Genomic DNA, 20,370 nt, shown 5'->3' on the forward strand with positions numbered 1-20,370 from the left:
AAATGTTGTGTTTCGATCTACTTGTCTGAATCCTTTTTGTGTCGTACCTAAGCGTTCCAACTCAGGGAATTCGCCAGTAGACTGCAATAAGGAAAAGCGGTTTGCTGTTTTGGGGTAATGCTCTTGTGCTTCAAGGAATGTTAATTTGTTAATAGTCATCATGTTACTTATATTTTGTCTCCTGATTTTTTCCGGACATTCTTTATAGCTTGGGAGATGTTCTCCTCCACAATTTTTGCATTTAGGTTTTTTGTTCTCGCAGTTTGTGTGTTTTTCGTCTAGTACATTACCGCAGTTTTGACAATTCTTTTTACTTTTACAGGCTTTATCCTTATGTCCAATTCTCCAGCAATTTTGACAAATTCTTATAGGAAATAAATAAATTTCAGGTTTATTGTTGACGCCGAATATCTGAATGTTCCTAGGAAGTTCAGAACCTTCGACAGTAATTTTTACCGAATTAGTATCAATAAGTGATTTTCCATTTTTTCTTTTAATTCTATCAACGTTAATAATTTTTTTGTCCGCGATAGCAAATTTGAAGATTTCATCATCGGTAATTGATGTTGGTATATTTCTGATTACACCTATGGTTTCTTTCAACATTTTAGGAATCATTGCCCTATAGTTATTAGCTTTAAGAATCTGGGTCGCGTTTAAAATTGGTTCGGCATCTTTGGGTGATTTATAGGTTAGCTTGTATCTGAATTTACCCGCTTTCTTGATTTCAGCGAATTGATTGAGGTTAAGTCCAAAAAGAAATTTACCGATCTCCATTGCTTCCAGAAGATTTTCTTCGGGTTTTGTGGAGATTGGTTCGATAAAAATGATGTTGTATAAGTTGTTTTTGATCCAAATCTTTTCTTCAGGTGAAGATTTTTTGTTTGGATCGATTTGGTTCATTTTTGGTTTTATGGGGTTGATGGTGGGGGAATTTTCTGCTGTTTCCGATTCGCCGTTTTTATATTTTTTGTTAGTTTCCTCGCCTTTTTTTAATTGCCTTTTCCTGGATTTTGATGGTCCTTCTTCAGGGAACCCTTGAAAATCCGATTCATCGTCAGTTGTGGAAAGGTCTGGAAGCGTTATTTTGTCGGGTGGTATTTCTGAATTTTGTATGTCGTCGTCCATTTTGATTTTAAGTCATCTAAATTACGAACCTAACCTAACTTATCTAGTTTCTCTCTGATCATTAATCTTAATAAATCCCTTCCTTTTTTTTAAGTTCAGGCTTTTTCTCTATCTTATTCTAATTAATTATTTTTACTTATCTTTAATTTGTATTATCACTGGCACTGCCAAATCAGTTTTAAACTAAAATCCGAAAACCTTATATCGCGCGTTTATAAAGAAAAACTTCCACTTCCACTTATATGACCGTCTGGCTTCACGGCTTGGCGTCGTATAATTTGAAATTTGAAATTTGAAAATTGAAATTTGAAATTTTGAAATTTGAAATTTGAAATTTGAAATTTGAAATTTAAAATTTGTAATTTAAAATTTGAAATTTGAAATTAGAAATTTGAAATGTGAAAGTGTATCTAAGAACCTTGCTCGGAACCAAAAACAGGGCATATAGTCAAAGTCACTGGCCCTTAACCCGAGCTGCCCGTGAAGCAGCTCAAGTAGAAGAAGAAGAATTGAATCGGCCCATTCTTCGCAGATCCGAAAGTTTGAATTGGTAAGTACTCGACATTAAACAATTAATGATTCATCAAGCGATAATCATAGCGATAATCTTGGCGTTTTGTGATGATCAAAAATGTAATCGACAAAAGGATACGAAACGTTTAGAAATCCGCTCCCATTGTTAGGGACGCCATTTCCTTTTCAAATTCCTGCTCCTTGGTGTGCCAACCAACTTTTCTTGAATTTTTATCAAATGCTATTGTTCCTCAAATGCGCGAAAGCTAAATGCATGTTTGCCGGTCCAGCCTTCAATTATTCCGTTTTTCGTTCACTATCATTTCAGATTGTGCGGCCCCTCAGCGCGTTCCTCATCGTGGATGTTCAGAACGATTTCATCAGCGGCTCCCTGAACATCAGCAACTGCAGTGCCCAACAGAACGGTCTTGAGGTAGGTGCTGAAAAGCGGGCTTTCTAAATTGATCCCGGCATAAAACCGCTTTTTTTTGTCTTTAATTAGCAATTTAATTGCAAAGGTTAAATCAATTATTTCCTTGGCCCTAACTGATTCTAAAGCGATGGGTTGACGTTGAATTGATAAAGAGTAATTAAAACCTAATTAGAATACAAAACTTTTGTATTCATGATTCCAACACTGATCATAATTCCAATTTCAGAACTACAGGATCGCTAACTCTTGAATTGATCATCGGAATCGATCATTTTTTTTAAGAATCAAAAGTAATTATGTTAACTGTTAGTAATATCAACCAATTTAAAAACTGTTCTGTGTCTCTTATTTTGAATTCAGAATTTGTATTCCTGATTTTTCCAATTGCGTTGAGAGAATCATGAATACATGTATTTTTATGATTGTAAATATAAATTTCAACATATTTATATCAATTTAAATGGAGTACATTTCAAATTTTGGAAGGTTTTACTCAGCTACTGAAATTCAGAACTTGTTAGAATTTCAATTTTTCAATATCATTTTCTATTGAAAGTTTAAGTAATGAATCGTAAATTCAGAGTTCTTGATATTTAAATTCATTTTTTTTTTTCGAACTTGCAGTGTTTCTACTATGTCTGAATCGTCTAAACCCGCTTATTCCGCAGAGCATAAAGACGTTCTACTGAATGATGCCATCTTAGTGGCAGGCATCTCCGATGGGGCAATAAAGCACGAAAGAAACGCTCGGCATTTCCAACTGGACTACTCACAGTTTATGCAGATAGTGGAATCTTCCTATAAAGTATGGAAGACAATTTCTTATTCCATTGTTAATAATATCTCGTTATCCATGTATACGTATTATTGTGAGATCCTTCTCTGGTACCGTCTTAAGGAAGTTACGGTACGTTGTCGCCTTGAAGCGGATTTACTTTCTGGAATACTGTCTCCATTGTACGTGCCGTTGGAGCTTTATCACTATTTGAATGGAATCGGAAACATCTCGGACTTCAACGGAACGCAATGTTACCTTTCCCTCCAGGGTGAACTTTGCCAAACACCAGCCCACGGCATCCCAGGACATTTCGGCCGAGTTGATACAAACACGCATACCTTGTACGAAACTCTTCCCGCACCATTTGTCGCGATATACCGTATATTGCAGGATTTACTTGTCACTAATCTTGTAGAAAATGAGAGATTGTCAATCGCAGACATTCCGGTCGAGTGGGATCTTCCCGACGAGCTACGCCCAGAGGGAGGTTCGTGGATCCCTAATCGTAACCTATAAGGATGGCGTGTTGCCGTGCAGCTAACTGGCAATCAAGTAGCCAACTGCAAAAACGCAGGCATTAAATTGAAAGACATTGAACCTAAATTCGAAATCGAACACCTAGAAAATATTTCTGGATTGCCAATCATCAAAAACCTTCTCCATGTCGTATCGAATCAGTTGAGATCATTTTTCCAAGATAATCAAAAATGCTCATCACTAATGGGAAGTATGGCCATTGTTGGATTCACTTCGAGGGACCGGGATACATCCCTCCATGTCGGCCGGCAACTGAAACCAATATTCGAGCGCGAGGCCACTGCCTATTTATATTGTCAGGCATCGAAGTACATTTTTTCTGCAATATCCTTGTTCCGATATCGGGTGAAAAGAAGGGTTAATGGCACCAACGACTCACTGTGTTACACCGGGGCTAATGGCGAAGCACCACCTAATTGGTCAGATACAGCAGATACGGTTTACGAATCAAGGCCTTTCTGGAACCAAGCCGAATTTCGTTCTATTGAAGTATCAGGTCACTTCGTTGCCGATACGTATTCGTATAATTTGCGTAACATACCTGAAGAGAAGCGTTTTTTTGGATAAACCTAGTTAAGGGATTAAAACTCCGGCAAAAGGAAACCCTTGTGAAAATGAGTTCATAAGTTGCTCAACAAATAAGCTGTTATTCAAAAACTTATTGATGTTTTTTTTTAAATTGATGAATATAGGTTAAATATGTTATCGGTGAAGTTTCGCTGAATGTGTAGTTCTTAGTAACATGTTACTTAGAAGGTCTTTTTTGTATGAATTGCTAGAGAAAGAAAATTTAAATTTCATAAGAGAAAATTTGAAGAACCATGTAATGTATTAACTTAAAACAGTTTGAACTAGTCTCAATGACGAAATTTTTTCCTCATATTCAGAAACAAGCAAACTAAAGTTGAAAAAAAAAGTTATGTCAACCCCGATGCCATGAATAAAAGATATTTAAATGTAAAAAAAACAATGTAATTAATTTCGATGGAATGTTCGCTTAGTGTTTAAAAGAAGTTTCAAAAAATGTAATGTAAGTGCTTTTCAGAATTACAGTCGGATTTTTGAGTCAAATTTTAAATTTTAGAAGGGGTGTTAGCGGATTTACACTTCTGTTTTTTTATTAATATCTTAATTATAGTGATTTTCAGCTTTCAGCTGGTTCGTCCCTTTTATGAGATTAAAGATCCGAGAAACAGACCATAGGGGCCTTTTCTATATTCCTGGGGATATTATACGCCAATCTAGCCCCTTCGTATTGTGGGCATTCTTTAAAGACGTGCTCATGACTTTGTATCTTCTACTGGGACAAGATTAGTATAAAGTGCTTGCCGACGACCTGATCTTGCGAGTTCATCAGCTTTTTGTATCTCAGGGAAGCCGGACTGACCTAGGATCCAGACAAAAGTTGTATTTGATGGAGCTTCCAGTAAGATTTCCTGAAGCCAAGGGGTGCTAACTGTTTCTGATTCTAAAGCAGAAACCACACTGGACGAATCTGTAAAGACAGCAATGGGACGATCTGAGGGTGTTGTTGCTGCGATAAGGACTGCTGCTGCTTCTGTTGAGAAGGCTTTACATTGGTCTGAGAGTCGATAACAGGTGACAAGGTCTGGTCCCGAGATACCTATGCGGCCAACTATTTACCTCACACACTAAGTCTAACGAACAACAAATGCCCTTTTTAAACCCTTTTCTACCACCGCTTCCGAGGCAATTTTTCCTGCTGTGTTCACGTGTTGTAAATTGGGTCCGGTTCCGGTTGGCTGGCGGCACTCTGGCCAACTGAAACCTGTTCAGGGAGTGTAAAATTTAATAAAAGAAATGTGTAAGAAGGAAAACAGTCCTCTATCAACTTTAAGCATTCGCTCCATTTTTTCAATTGAAGATAGCCACCTGAACCGCTACTCGCTACTATTGAATTATAGAGACCGACTCTGAACATCATAGATATACGGTTTAAAGAAATGCTAACGTGGTGGCAAGAAGAAGAATTTTCTGTTTTATGCAGAAATAGTTTAGTTACACGAGTGAGAAGAAGGGGTCGACAGCAAAATAGAACCAACCATGAGCCACATCCAGCCAGGAGATGGAATAGATACGATTTTCGAAGACAGATTAATTCATTAAAATTCAACACGCAAACCTTCCCCTCTGAATGGAAAGAAACCTTTTCAACCACCCACCCACACATGATGTCTTCATTACTTTACGTTCCATGCTGCTGGTTGGTGGCCACAAATGGAAAAGAGTGGGTGGCGGGTGAGAAGATCAACTTCTTCTGGTATGGTGATATATCCTTTCGGTTAGAAGACATCTGAAATTCATGCAATGGGTTTCCCTGCTATCTAAAAGAATCGTAGAAAAGAAGAGCTGATGGGATTGTTTATGGTAAAACATTTGAGGCGCTTGGGATCAGAGGGATGCAAGTGTCTAAATGATATTTTCGAGGAAACGCGCTTCAACGTTGTGAATGTGCTCGATTTTTCATGTACTTTTCGAATTCGAGCAGTTTTAATTCAATCAAAAAAGTGTCAACAAAAATTATGAAAAATTTGAGTTTCGCACCAGATGTACATTGAAACATGAAGAATCGTTCAAAATGGATGATTTAGGCACTTGCACCCCTCTGATCCTGAGGGCCTCTATTATAAAAAATCTGAGTTTTGCACGGGGTGTACATTGAAACGTGAAGAATCGTTAGGTTTAATTAACTCTTAATTGATGATTTAGGCACTTGCACCCCTCTGATCCTGAGAGCCTCAATTATTTACCTTTCACTGCCCAGCTGTGTCAATGTTTCTACTTAATGAAAAAAAATTCAATACAAAAAATCTTCGAGTCTCATCTCTGTCAATTTCGATCTAATTTTTTGAGCGTTGTTTATCTTTTTTCTTTTCCAACTTTCCCCTCCATTACCAGGTGATTGAACCGATCAACAAACTGCTGGATACGGTCGATTTCGATGCGGTGTTCTACTCGCTGGATTGGCACCCGAGCGATCACGTTTCCTTCATCGACAACATCAAGCAGCGTCCGATACATCCGACAAGCCCGGTAAGTTTTGTTTTTTTTTCTGGAATATTTCTTCCGCTTCCCCATGAATATTCGTTTACGTACAATCGTTATTACATATTCACCCTACAAAGATTCAAATGAATACTTCAAAAATTAAAAAAAAAAACATTTTAAAAGCTAGAAACTTGATTGGAATTATGTAAGCTTCTTTGCTAAATGACGGTAAAAGTCGAGCAGATTTATCCAAAACGCCTACAGGTATGTACAAGTATTTTTTTCTTGAGCGGAAAATGAATCGAGAACTTTTCTTAATCAAAACCAGATGTCGCTTTTGTTGAGGAAAAGACGTTTCGCGGTGCTCACATAACGTCTTGAGAAAAAAAAGACGGTAGAACACGTGGTTTCAACCAGTGTCAACGGATTTTAATAAACCTAAATACCAATGTTCAATAGTTGCTCAAATTTAATAGGGGTAGCAGCTATCCGCTTTGAAGTGCTGTGTTTCTTGCTGTGCGATTTTCCAAATTTTTCGAAAATCCTACACGGAAAATAAAAAAAAGGTAAAATTTACCTTTTTGCGAGGTGAATTTTTTCCACCCCTCTTTTAAGGTAAATTTTACCTTTTTTTTCATTCACCTAGCAAAAAGGTAAATTTTACCTTTTTTCAATTTATCTAGCAAAAAGGTAAATTTTACCTTTTTCGAATTCACCTAGCAAAATATTAAATAATACCGTTTTCCCATTTACTGATTTAAAAGCACTGACCACACTGACATGACACTTAGAACAAAAATTTAACCATTTTCTGTCTAATTTTTTGTTGTCAGATTTTGCAGGTTCGCAATACCGACGGCAGGTGGCGAACCTGAAAAATTTAACAAAAAATGCCCTGTAGGAAAAATGGTCCTGTTTAGCCCGATTTTATCGTAGAAATTGCGTGTTTTATGTTGAAAGTTGGGTGGCATTTCCTAACTGGGATAGCATTTCTTCAAATCGATCGATGCGCACTCTGTAATCGACATTGCGTACTGTTGGAAAAATTATCCAGAAAACGAAATCGAGTGTCCAGTCAGTATGGTCAGTGTTAAAAGGTAAATGCTGGTTGGTTTGATTGTTTTCTTCAATAAGAATTTAAAAAATACTAAATTCTTTCAAAAATGATATTTATTGGAGATAAATAGGGACTGGTAATTCGGCTTCGCGTTCTTCTGAGCCGCTATGGCCGCTGAATCCACCTGCGTTGCGTACATTCATGGCCTCCTCCGTTCGACTAATCCGGTCAGGTTCGGCTTTTCCGGCTGGAGGATGACGTGGAATACACCTCAAAGCTCTATGGGCCGATCTGAAACAAAATCAATAGTATTATGACGAGAACCAGCACAACTAAATGATATTTAAGAACACTTACCATTCTATTCCGATTTTCACATATTAGGCACAAAGCAAAACTTGTTCCTAGAATGACAAAACAGCTTAACCTCAATGAACGGGTTCGGCGAATAGTTACTTTTTTTAGAAGAATTGTACCGTTTTGTTTAGCTCAATCCAGGTCAATTACACCTCGCTACGAGGTAAGTTTTACCACGTTTTACCTTATTTGGATTTATCTTTTTTCTAGGTAAATTATACTTTTTTATCGAGCTCAATTCAGGTGAACTTCACCTCGCTACGAGGTAAGATTTACCTTTTTTGGATTCACCTTTTTTCTCGGTGAATTGTACCTTTTTTCCAACCTCGATTCGATTTTACCTCACTGTGAGGTGAGTTTCACCTCGAAGAGGTAGAACACACTTAGAAAAATTCACGTAGATTTACATGCAACTACATGGGTAGAAAGGAATCGGCTATTTACAAGTGATAATACTGCACATCTCATGTAAATTCCCGGCAGCATTAAATGCTGTTGTTTACTGTACATTTACATTATTTAGCACATCTCACGAATCTTATTGGACAGGATGTGGTTTCGCAAAATAGAAAAAAGTCACCGGTTTGATGCAGTAAAAAAACTTTTATTTCACATTTATCACACTTGCTAATTGATCAACACTTGCACTGATCTTCGTCGCCGATTCCCCCGACGACGGCGGCTCTACGGCTGGTGCGGTAAGACAGCTATGATGATTTGGGGATGCAGCATTAATTTCCTGTAAATAACAGCAATTAGTGTGAAATTATTAAGTCAATCACAACTATTTTCAATATTGATTTACCTTTAATCAGGATCGAATATTTGATTGAAAAAAAAATGACTAACAACTTATGCCGACGCAGCACGGGACGGGAAACGAACAGGAATGAAAACAAAACTGACAAAATGCCGCTGGCGCTGGAATAAGCATGCATTGACATGTAATTTTCAAAGAAATGGTTGAGGAGCTGCTATACTCTTTTTCAAAAAAATTCAAGCGACGATGTAAAAATGTAAAATCACTTGTATTACATTTTTTTATCTGTGAAGTTATCTTTTTGGCTTTCACGAGCGTTCACCTTTGCTAACTCGGTAAATTTTACCTTTTTATTATTTCTTAATATATTTGGCTCGAATGCTATTTCTCAAAACAAGTTAGTGACTGTTGGTGCGATGATGGGTTGATAGATATGTTGCTGAATGTACTCGATTCGAGGTTTAACAACCATTGTACGTACAGTGGTGCAGAACATCAATCTAGCTTTACGGAATTAATAGCGCCCAGGGGTGAAGAGATAGACATTTGATGTCTTCAACAACATTGTTCAGTTTTACATGGAGCATATTTTATTATAAAAATTTTTGCCGAGGGGTCCACCAATAGCGAGATAAAAATGCTAACTTTTTTGTTTTTCAAATTAGGGCTTTGATGTCTTCGACAAAGTTGTTTATCTGATCAAAATATATAAGTTTGTTGAATATTTTAAAGTCCTATCACATCACCCTGAGGAATTACAATCAAAGTAAAAAAAAATGTCTTGAAAAAACAGTTTTTTGAACCTGACATGTTGTAGATTGGATAAAACGGTTCGCTGTCTTTGAAACAAAGTTGAAACAAGCCACGATCTAGATTTGTCTCATACATTATGATGGGTTCAGAAGTTGCTGAAGCTTATTAGAAAGCATTTAGTGTATTTTATTGGCAATTTTGGAAGGCTCATACATCAAAAAGTGCACATTTTCGCAACACCTCCTTTTTTGTGCCTATTTTTGATGATAAGCGGAACCATTTCCATTTGAAATTAGCGGAGAAATCGGTGGAACTAGTAGAGATTTGAATGATTGAAAAAACACTTTTTATATAAAAATTACCTATTTTACTTATAGAAAAAACGTTGAAAACATTTAATTTATTAACAAAGTGTTGCAGTTTTCTTTCATATATTTTGTTTTATTAAAATACATTTAAATTTACTGAAAAACAAACAAGTTAGCATTTTTATCTCGCTATTGGTGGCCCCCTCGGCAAAAATTTTTATATTAGAATATGCTCCATGTAGAACTGAACAATGTTGTTGAAGACATCAAATGTCTATCTCTTCATCCCTGGGCGCTATTAATTTCGTACAGCTAGATTGATGTTCTGCACCACTGTGCATTGGTGGGCCTGGTCTTAGGACGGGCACTTCAGAACTTTCTGTAGGTGGGCCTTTTTACTCTTATAGGTGTTTTAAAAATGTTTTAATGGGGTTTATATATACACATAACACACGACGTATTACAGGACACGACACATAACGTTCTTACTTAACGGAAAAAGGATATAAAGTTACCTTTTAGTCGACCGGTTTCGGGCTCGATGTTGCCCATCTACAGGACGATGTCCGACTGATGACACAAAGGATAATTACAGCTCCAGTTTCATACTTGATGTAGTATTCATCGAACGCAATTGGCATTATGCGGATTTTCCTCGGAAATTCCTCGTTCCAAATCCTAAAGTAGCCTCATTATACTGCTTACCTAAGATACATAAAAACCCTATTGCTATGCGACCGATTTCCTCCAACATTTGTACACCCACGGGAAAAATGGCAGCGTGGTTGGTTGAGGAAATGAAGATATATCCGGTGAAACACGGCAAAAGTGTGAAAAACTCGGTTGAGTTTGTGGATCATCTAAAAGGATTCAAAGTGCGTCGAGGCGAAATTTTGGTCTCCTTTGACGTCTCCGCACTCTTCCCCAGTGTCCCCACTTCCGATGCCCTCCATAGCCTACGAAAACATTTGGAACGCCGCCGAGTTCCTCCCAACCAGATTGAGGCCTACATAACTGTCGCAGAAGTGTGTATGAGGCAGAACTACTTCATGTTCCGGGGTAAGTTTTACAAACAGACCTTTGGCCTCAGCATGGGGAGCAAACTTTCCCCCCTTCTGGCAGAAGTATTCATGGCCGATTTTGAGACCGATTTTGAGAAAAGGGAAAAACTCTTCCCCCGTGTCTGGTGGCGCTACGTGGATGACATTTTCGCTTCTGTAAAAGAACGCTACCTCCCACAGACACTAGAATTATTAAATAATCAGCATAGATCGATAAAATTTACGGTTGAGAAAGAAGTTGAGGGAAAACTGGCCTTCTTTGATTTGCTGATCTCAAGGAAAGAGGACAACACAAAAAAGTTTGGAATCTACCGGAAACCAACCTCAACTGACAGGTATATTACGGTCGACTCAAATCACTTTGGTGCTCAAAAACAAGCCGCCTTCCACTCTATGGCACACCGGCTGTACCATATTCCAATGGAAAAGCCAGAGTTTGAAGACGAGAAGCAAAAAATTTTTGATGCAGGAATTGTGAATGGATACGACAATGACTTCTTCGCAAGCACGCCCGAAAAAAGCACCGAAGTGATGCAACAACACTAACACCGGAAAAAGAAGAATCGCAAAGAGTTAGTCTACCGTTTTATCCAAAATTGACTAACGGAATCAGCCAGATTCTTCTGCAGCATGGTCTAAAAACCGCATACAAGAGTGGAAACACCCTCAAGGATCGTCTAGTCTCGCTTAAAGACAAGATTCCTGAGGAGGATAGATCCGGAATCTACGAAATTCCATGCAGCAGCTGCCCGGCTATTTATATTGGTCAAACTCGCCGTAAATTCAAAGTCCGTCTCAAAGAACACAAAAATGCCGTTGAGAATGGGAGGATTAATGAATCGAGTGTTGCCGCCCACACAACAGAGTTTGACCATTCCGTCGATTGGAAAAAGGTCAAATTTAGGAAGTTTGTACGGAAAACATCACACCTGAATGCTTGGGAGTCGATGTTCATCAGCACCGCCGAAAAACCGTTGATGAACGAAGACGAGCCTGTTACGAATAGAAAAGCAGCGGCTAGACCAGCCAAGGCAAGGTACTCTAAGAGTACGGAACCTCAGGGCCGGCTGGCTACTGGGTAACCAAGGACTTTACGGATAAAATACAACAAATCGGGAAATTCATGTTACTTTGCGTTTTTTTATTAACGTTTTCTTGTGGCGTGTTGTCTGTGTGTATAAAACAATGTTCTGTGTAATTTGTGGCGTGTAAATTCTCACTAACCGTGGTTGTGCTGCTGGTGGTCTTGCGTCGCGACGTCGTAGTTCCGGAAATCCAGTTCCGGAAGCAGGAGGGCCGTCGATATATAGGCGGATCGACGGAGTGTCGAAACTGCGCCAGCGGGCGTTGCTGGACTCAGTTAATGCAGGCGTCTTCCTTCTTTGGCGTTTAATCGGCCTGCCCACGAGAGTGCCCCGTATCCGGACAGGCCGAGAAGGGAAGTCCTCGATTTAGGGTTCCTCAGAACCCGAGGACGATGATGATGGTCTTTTACGGTTAGGCGCGAGACCACAAGGGATCTGCGGGCCGAGCCGTGAGGAAGCCAACCGGTGTTTCCGGGCGAATTCCGTGGAATTTCACGAACACTAAACACAATACGGACTTTACTCACGGACGCCTGGTACAGAAAAGACTCGAAAAACGGAAGCAAGCTTTTCGGCTTTTTCATTTCATTTTCCAAATATTCCTCCTAACCTCCTCTGTTAGTTGACAGCAGCCAGCAGTAAAATGTAGCCTACTGTGGTGCTACCTTGGTGTCAGACTCAACAAGGAACATGAATTTTCTAGAGCTAAACATTCAAAACTACAAAAGAAGACAAAAATCAAACGATTTGTAACCAACCGGTTACAAGCCGCCGATCATTTCACCTCTCTTCAACCTGATCAAACAAAAATCCGCATAATGCCAATTGCGTTAGACGAATACTACATCAAGTATGAAGCTGTAATTATCCTTTGTGTAATCAGTCGGACATCGTCCTGCATCGTAAGCACAAATCATATAAAAATGAGGGTTTATATAACTAAACGTTGTTTTATAACGAAGCCTTGAAGTGCCCTTTCAAAGTCTACTTCATTTAATATTGGAACACAAACAATTGCGTGTAGTTCAGTCATTTATTACGGATTCATAATTTGTTTTTAATACAAATGTAGCATTTTCTTTACTCTTTCATAAAAAAAAAATTAAAAAAATTATTCATTGCTGTTTCGAAGAAATTCTCGTACTTTTACCGTAATACGGCACATTAGGCGGCGCACACCCTTTTCGTCCACCGTTTTGGCGATTTGATTCCACCAGTTCTTCATTTGAGTCATGTTCCTAACAAGTTTTCCCTTTGCCTTAAGCCTCCGCTTCGTGATTGCCCAGTATTTCTCTATCGGCCGGAACTGGGGGCAGTTTGGGGGGTTGAGGTCCTTCGGTATTACGCTGACCCCGTTCGTTGCGTACCATTCCATAACCGTTTTGCTGTAATGGCAGCTTGCGAGGTCCGGCCAAAACATTACTGGACGGTCGTGGGCACGAATAAACGGCAGAATCCGTTTCTGTAGGCACTCTTTTTTGTAGACTTCTGATGTCATTGTCTTGTCAGTGAGAAAGACTTTGGTTTTCTGTCCACAACTGCATATCCCCTGCCAAATCATGTTCTTGCGGGCGAATTTATCCGCAAACACGAACTTAAATTTTGCAGGTACATCCCCCCGAGCCGTCGCCAAATAAAATTTTTGACCTGGGATTTGCCCAAAGTCCGCCTTCACGTAGGTCTCATCGTCCATCAGAATACATCCGTCGAACTTGGTCAGCACTTGGTCGTACAGCTTTCGAGCACGGATTCTGTCCACATTGTTCTGCTTCAGCGTCCGATTTGGCTGTTTGCAGGCTCGGAATGACCTTATTCCTTCCCGGAGACGAATTCGTCGCACCGTACTGTGAGCGGCCTGGAACTTATTGGCCAAATCGCGGTCTGAAAGATTGAGATTCCTCTTGACGGCCTTGATGACTTTCCCACGCAGTTTCCGGTCGACAGTTCCACTCCGACGCTTCGAATGCGGCTTCCGAGCCGTCGTCAATGTTTCCTTGTACTGCTTGATAACACGCCATACGGTATTTCTGGGCATTTTAAGCTGTTTAGCTAGCTTCGATGCCGACAACAATGGATTTTCAAGAAAACTGTGCACAATTTGATCTCTCCGTTCGGCTTCCATGGCGGTTGTTTACAAAATGCTATCGTTTGGTGTTATGACATAAATACATGGTGAAAGGTAATGAATTTCCCGACACGTGGGTGAAAAAAGTTTCCAAATCCGTCCACTAGGAGCGCCACAATGAGCAAAAGAATTTGTTTCAATATTAAATGAAGCAGACTTCAGTTTCTTATAAAACAAAAATTGTTACTTGGGATAACATACAAAATTGAGAGTTTACTATTGCTTTGGAAATATGGCATAAAGAAGTTCATGTTATACTCTAACGATTGACCAATTGGAATAAATATTTTAATTGTAATTTTTTCATGTTAAAAACATTTTAAAGTAATAGAAAAAGATTTCCAGATCTCATTTTTATAAAGTTTTCAACCAAAATTCAATAACTCGAATAGTTAATTTTTTAAATTTATTGAGAGAACCGCATTGTTGTTTTTTTTCTATTAGGTACATTTTTCTGACACATTTGATTTCATGTCTGTTTCGAGATATAGCGAAGGAATGAAGTTAGGGATCAAGTATCCTCATTCCCTCCTATTGCTTCTGTAATTTTTAAAGCAGCATTCAGAATACTTTTGTGTGATCAAAAGTACATCATAACATTTTTTTTTTCATTTTCATTTAAAGCTGAACGCTGACAACGCCCAAGTCTACGATACGGTGATCTTCGCTGGACCTCCCCCGATGAAGCAGCGGCTCTGGCCGCGGCACTGTGTCCAGGATTCTTGGGGCTCGGAACTGCACAAGGATTTGAAGGTTGCAAAAGAAAAATCCTGTCCTAATTGGATTTATGTGAACCTTATTTTGTGATTACAGATCGTGGACCAGGGCATTAAAGTGTACAAAGGCACCAATCCGGAGGTGGACTCCTATTCGGTGTTCTGGGACAACAAGAAGCTCTCCGACACCACGCTCTGCGGCCAGCTGCGGCTCAAGGGTTCGACCGATATCTACGTGTGTGGGCTGGCCTACGATGTGTGTGTGGGTGAGTAGGCATCAACAATCGATTCAAGATTCGATCACCGCTGATGCTGATTGCATTCATAAGACAAAGCCTGAAGTCAATCAAAGGCGACGACGATGGTCGTTAAAATAAACTCCTGCTCGATTTAATCGACCGTTGTTGGGGTGCACATCGTTTGTCGATTGTGTAGATTTTCGATGTACATCCTGCCATGCCTCAATTTACCGGATGTTGACCGGATGCGGCTGCTGGAAAAGCACGTGTTGTAAGCTATTGCTGAAAGAGAATTTTAAGGGAATGCCATAAAATGGTGGAAGCACATTACAAGGAGAGGTTATGTCTTTCACTGGCAAGATGAAAGTGGGTCGATAAAAAGACAATAAATTTTTCCCGGGTGCTGCCGCCTTCTTCGGAACTGTTTTGTTGAGCTATCTGCCGGAGGATGTCCTTGTGACGTCGTCGTTGCCACTCGTTGAATCTGGTATCGAATCCATCTTTGTACGTGATTGCAATAAACATTCACAGACACTTCTGAATCAAATTGTACTTAAATTTTTTTTTTTCGCGGAATGGAGTTGAAGGTTACTTTTTTTTGCAAAAATATACATAATAATTGCCCTAATTATCCTCATTCGTCCAGGTGCAACCGCCATCGATGCTCTCTCGGCTGGCTATCGGACCATCCTGATCGACGATTGTTGCCGGGGGGTGGACGTGAATGACATTGAATCTACCAAGGAGACGGTAATATCCAGCAATGGGGTGATCATCAATTCGCGAGAGGTAAATTAAATGAGAATTCATAGGTTTTGAGGCGGGCAATTTATTCCACTACATTTGTACAAATGCGATGAATCTGTACAAATTGATGAGCGGAGAACAGCAGAAATCCTTTCGTTCCTTCTTTCGAACCGTAAAAAAAGTTCAAATATAACGACACATTTATTATTTCTTCCTGTTCCCCCGTAGGTCAAGGCGATGGTCGAGGGCCGGGACCGGCGGCCGGAACTCGGCTATAAGCTGGCCATGGAGCTGAAAAATGCCGACTCGGATCTGTCCAAGAATAATGCCGTCCGGCGACAGTCACAACCGCAGCAGGACAGACCGCAGCAGTAAAAAGATATGACAGCAGCCGGCAGTGTCGTCACATTCCCAAAACAGCCCCCGGAGCTCTCTTCCGCTCTCTGTTTTCCTTTAACTGTCTCTCTCGCTGGTCACCCAGTTCTGTTTCCGGTTAGTCGGAATCCAGCTGCTGGACACACTCGCACTTACAGATGGAAAAAAAAGCCCACACTCGCACACAGCATCACGCTCAGCAACGGAATGAGAAATGTTCCGTAATTAATTTTGGGCGCGGATCGTTTTAATTTTTATTTGCTTTCCGCGAAGTTCCGCCAGTTTTTTTTTTGCTTTCTGATAGGTACTCGAATCGAATGAGCTTTACTGAGGAAAAAAGTTCCGGTCCGTAGATTCCGGTTTACTTATTGAGTTACTTATTGTAATTTTTTTTTTATAATTTCTATCTTAGGCGCTAGCTGTTTATAGCTCGAAACAAAAGCTGAAAAGACAAATAATTATTTCTTATTAAGTGAACAGTTATTTCACAAGCAAAGCTGTAAGATGTTGGTTTATTATAAAATAACTTAATCTAAGAATAGTTTGTGTTTAAGGCTAAGAATAGTTTTTTTTTTGCCTATAATATTTATCTTCTATATTCAAAATTTACAAGTTGACCTTGGAACTGTTAAATAAGGGATATTCAGAATTTTTTTTAACAAAGGAATCAAATTTCTAGAACAATTTTCAGTGCAAAGCTATGCATTCGAAATGTAGATTTGGATTATGAATTTTGAATTCGAATTTTGATACAAATGTCGAAATCAATTGACTCAAAGGTAAATTTTTGAAATTTTTAGCTTCAAGTTTCGAATTTTAAGGTTCAATATTAGACTTTCACTCTGTGGCCATTCCACATAGGCCATTTGTCAAATTTTGATTTTCACTATTTAATACGAGATAAATAGTCAAGTGACATGTCTACAAGTTTGATATATGGTGAAGAATTCTTTCAACTGAATTTTGACGAAAAAAATTCATTCAACTGCTTCGAACGGTGACACATTTTCATTTTAACATAATTTGCTTTGTTTTAATAATCATGGGGTTAATCAGGACATGTTCATAAAAGTGTTTAAAATCCCTCGAGATTGTGGAAAGCGATGGGGTACTGAAGAAAACTTACTTCTAAGATGATTCTAGAAGAATAGGGTTCTTAGCTTTCGCAGGAAGTTTAAAAATAAAAATAAAAAAAACGAGATTTTTTGTTCCTGGAGTTAGGCACCACCATCAACATTTCTTCGAATGAAGTTTGGGCGATAAAAAAAGATGAATACTGGGGATTGAAAAAATCCAAAAATATCTGCAAAGCGAAAAAATATTCACTGATTTGCGTTTACAATGATGGAAGTTGAAATGAACGTTCAGATCAACATAAAAAACGAAAAACAAAGAAATAAAAAAAAATCAAATATTACATCGTATGAAAACTTCAAAGCAGCAGAAATAAATCAAAATTTCAAATTGTGTGATATTTTTGCAAAGATTTAATTCTAATTTCGAAATAATTCAATCTGCAAAGATCTTCAAGATCTTCAAGATCTTCAATTTTCAATTCTTTATCTTGAATGTTGAGTTTGTCATTTCCAATTTCGAAAAGCAAATTTTGAAATTCAAATCTAATATTTTGTACTGCGGAGTACAAACTCGAAAAGTAAATTTTTTGTTTAAAAATTGATTTCAAACAGATCATAAACCTTAAAAAAAGATAGTACATCAAAAGAGAAAAAGATAACAAATCCAGAAAATGGGAAATAGAAGCTTATAAAAAAAAAAAACAGAAAATAAAAAAACCAAATAATAAAAAAAACTTTATCACTCAAAAATTGAAAAATAAGATAATAAAAAGAGATGTAAAATAAGGAAACCAAAATTTAAGATAACAAATTCCCCATTCGACTTTTCATATTTTCGTGTTTAAAATTCTCTTGATTTTTTTTTAATTTATGACTTTGACTTTTGATTGTGATTTGCGAAACCTTCAACTCTATCTTTTATTATTCTAATTCAAATAGCCCATACTTTGAAGTTCGAATTTTTCAAATCAATTTCAAACTAAATTTTAACTTAAAATTATATTAGAAAAGCCGGGATTCTGAAACATGAAAAAAACAGTAACTAAGCGTCAACTTGTATTTTGTACCCTAATCACATTCCCACACATCACCTCACAATTATATCAGTTGTTTCTCAATTCCTCTTTATCCAATAGGTTCTCTCTTGCCTGTAGGGTATTTTAAGAGCTAAACAAACATTTGATTTGCTTTATCCATGATATTTTTTCTTTAACAAAAATAAACACACTAGTTCTTGCATAGAGATATCGAACATGGTTGATGATAGCACTAGAAAAATTGAATTTAAGTAAAAAAACTTATAAAATTATTAAAGTAAAAAAAAAAAAAACAAAACAAATACTGGTGATAGCATTTCAGAATGTACTTAACGTTGTGACAAATGATGAACATTTCCGTTTTTGACAGCAAGCAAATGAAAAAAAAATTGAAAAAATCAAACGAAAAGTTTGTTATAAGAAGCCGAAAAAAAACGTAGCTTTCTAAAACAAAAAAAAAATATTGTAATACAGAGACCGAAAACCTAGAAAAACGAAAAAATGACACAAACACACACAAATAGTTGTTATCCTATTTTCTCACTTTTTTGCAGCTAGTTGAAAGTCAAACACACATACACAGAAACCCTTAGTCATAACAAAATCACACGATTGTTTTGTAGTTGTACAACAAAAACTAGCAATAGTGTAACAAAGCAAATAAAAAAAACTGTAGAAATAAACAGACCCATTATAGCAAAAAAAAAAAAGGAAACAATAAAAGACGACGACGAAGCAGAGGAATGATTACAAATCAATATGCGAAAGAAATCATCGCCTAATTGTCACGTACCTTCATATGTATGTTTGTACGTATACTTGTTGTCCGAGGGGTATAAAAAGGGTTACAAACAGTCGTAAAGAAGTATGAAATGGCTGAATGTGGTGTATGTCGACTGGAAGGCCATTTCTAGGGTAAAATGGGGTAAAAACACTCAATTGAAAATTGACTCAGATAACTTCCAACTCAAACAGGATGTTACCGGATCCATTTTACCCCACAATCTCTTTCCACGGGCTGATGAACATTGTGATGATGCTGTGAAGAGCGAGTTTGTATCGTACCGTTAGTATGGCACTGCAACATACATTTTATTCGCAAAGGGCAGGAAGAAGCCAATAATGATGGAAAGTGGGTGGAATGGGTTGGGTGGGTGGCAACCGTTTTGGCACATATGGTGCTGCCGCTGACATTGAGGGGAGTGCGCGCTCGTTGTCGGTTGAATGGTGCTTTGTGGTTTATGGGGTTAAAATTTGTGAAAATTGTCATTGATGGCCGACGTCGTCCTCTTTGATAAGTTGAGATAGGTCACCTGGAAAGATTACGGAAATCGATGTTAGATTTTTAGGGATTGCAGTTTGCTGAAGATTTCAAAACTTATAATTTTTACTTTATCCAACGTTTCGGCATTTTACTACGTCTTCTCCAAGGAACTTACTTACATACTTAATGGTTCCGCTTCGATTCTCCGGCGAATAGGGCCGTGGTAAAAGACTTTCACTGTTGGCAATCCGGAGCCAGCGTCTCCATTTGGACACAGTCAAGATTCTCGTCGACAGTGTAACCGGTTGGTTACAAATTATTGAATTTTTGTTTCAGTTTCGTATATTTAAATGTTGTATGCTAGAAATTCATGTTCTTTTACTGTCTGAAACCAAGATAAAGGGTGATACGGTCAAAATTTGGTCAATATCAACTTGACGTATTTCTTTCAATTTTGCATTTAAAAAACCTGAACACCCCTCATTTTGAAGGTGTGTGTGTGTGTAGAATGTTGCTTCTATTTTGATTTTGGAATTCACTCTTGAGTTGTCAAAATGCCGTAGAAGGAAGAAGAGCAGCGTATCAAAATTTTGCTCGCTCATCGCGAAGATCCGAGCTACTCGCACGCAAAGCTGGCCAAATTTGCTAAAAGTTGCCAAATCAACCGTTACAAATGTAATTAAAGTGTTTGGGGAACGTTTGTCGACAGCCAGGAAGTCTGGATCGGGGGGAAATCGAAAACCGGAAGCCGCTGAGACGACAAAGAGAGTTGCCGGTAGTTTCAAGCGAAACCCTAATCTCTCTCTCCGAGATGCCGCAAATAAGCTGGGTGTATCGTCTACAACCGTGCATCGAGCCAAAAAACGAGCCGGACTATCGACTTACAAGAAGGTAGTGACTCCAAATCGCGATGATAAACAAAATACGACGGCCAAAGCGCGATCCCGGAGGCTGTACACGACGATGCTGACGGAGTTTGACTGCGTGGTTATGGACGACGAAACCTACGTCA

At 38.4% G+C, this 20,370-nt stretch overlaps 1 protein-coding gene across 1 annotated transcript; it reads left to right on the plus strand.

Moving 5' to 3' along the window:
• Window positions 1-1,731: 1,731 nt before the first annotated feature.
• On the plus strand, window positions 1,732-18,605 carry LOC129752357 (nicotinamidase). The gene is made up of 6 exons (XM_055748146.1): window positions 1,732-2,074; window positions 6,309-6,443; window positions 14,529-14,657; window positions 14,718-14,886; window positions 15,506-15,648; window positions 15,835-18,605. Exons 1-6 carry the CDS (start codon window positions 1,880-1,882, stop codon window positions 15,979-15,981), a joined length of 918 nt encoding a protein of 305 aa, XP_055604121.1. The 5' UTR covers window positions 1,732-1,879; the 3' UTR covers window positions 15,982-18,605.
• The last annotated feature ends 1,765 nt before the right edge of the window (window positions 18,606-20,370 follow it).

Source organism: Uranotaenia lowii, chromosome 3 (assembly GCF_029784155.1).
Source record: "Uranotaenia lowii strain MFRU-FL chromosome 3, ASM2978415v1, whole genome shotgun sequence".
NCBI lineage: Eukaryota > Metazoa > Arthropoda > Insecta > Diptera > Culicidae > Uranotaenia > Uranotaenia lowii.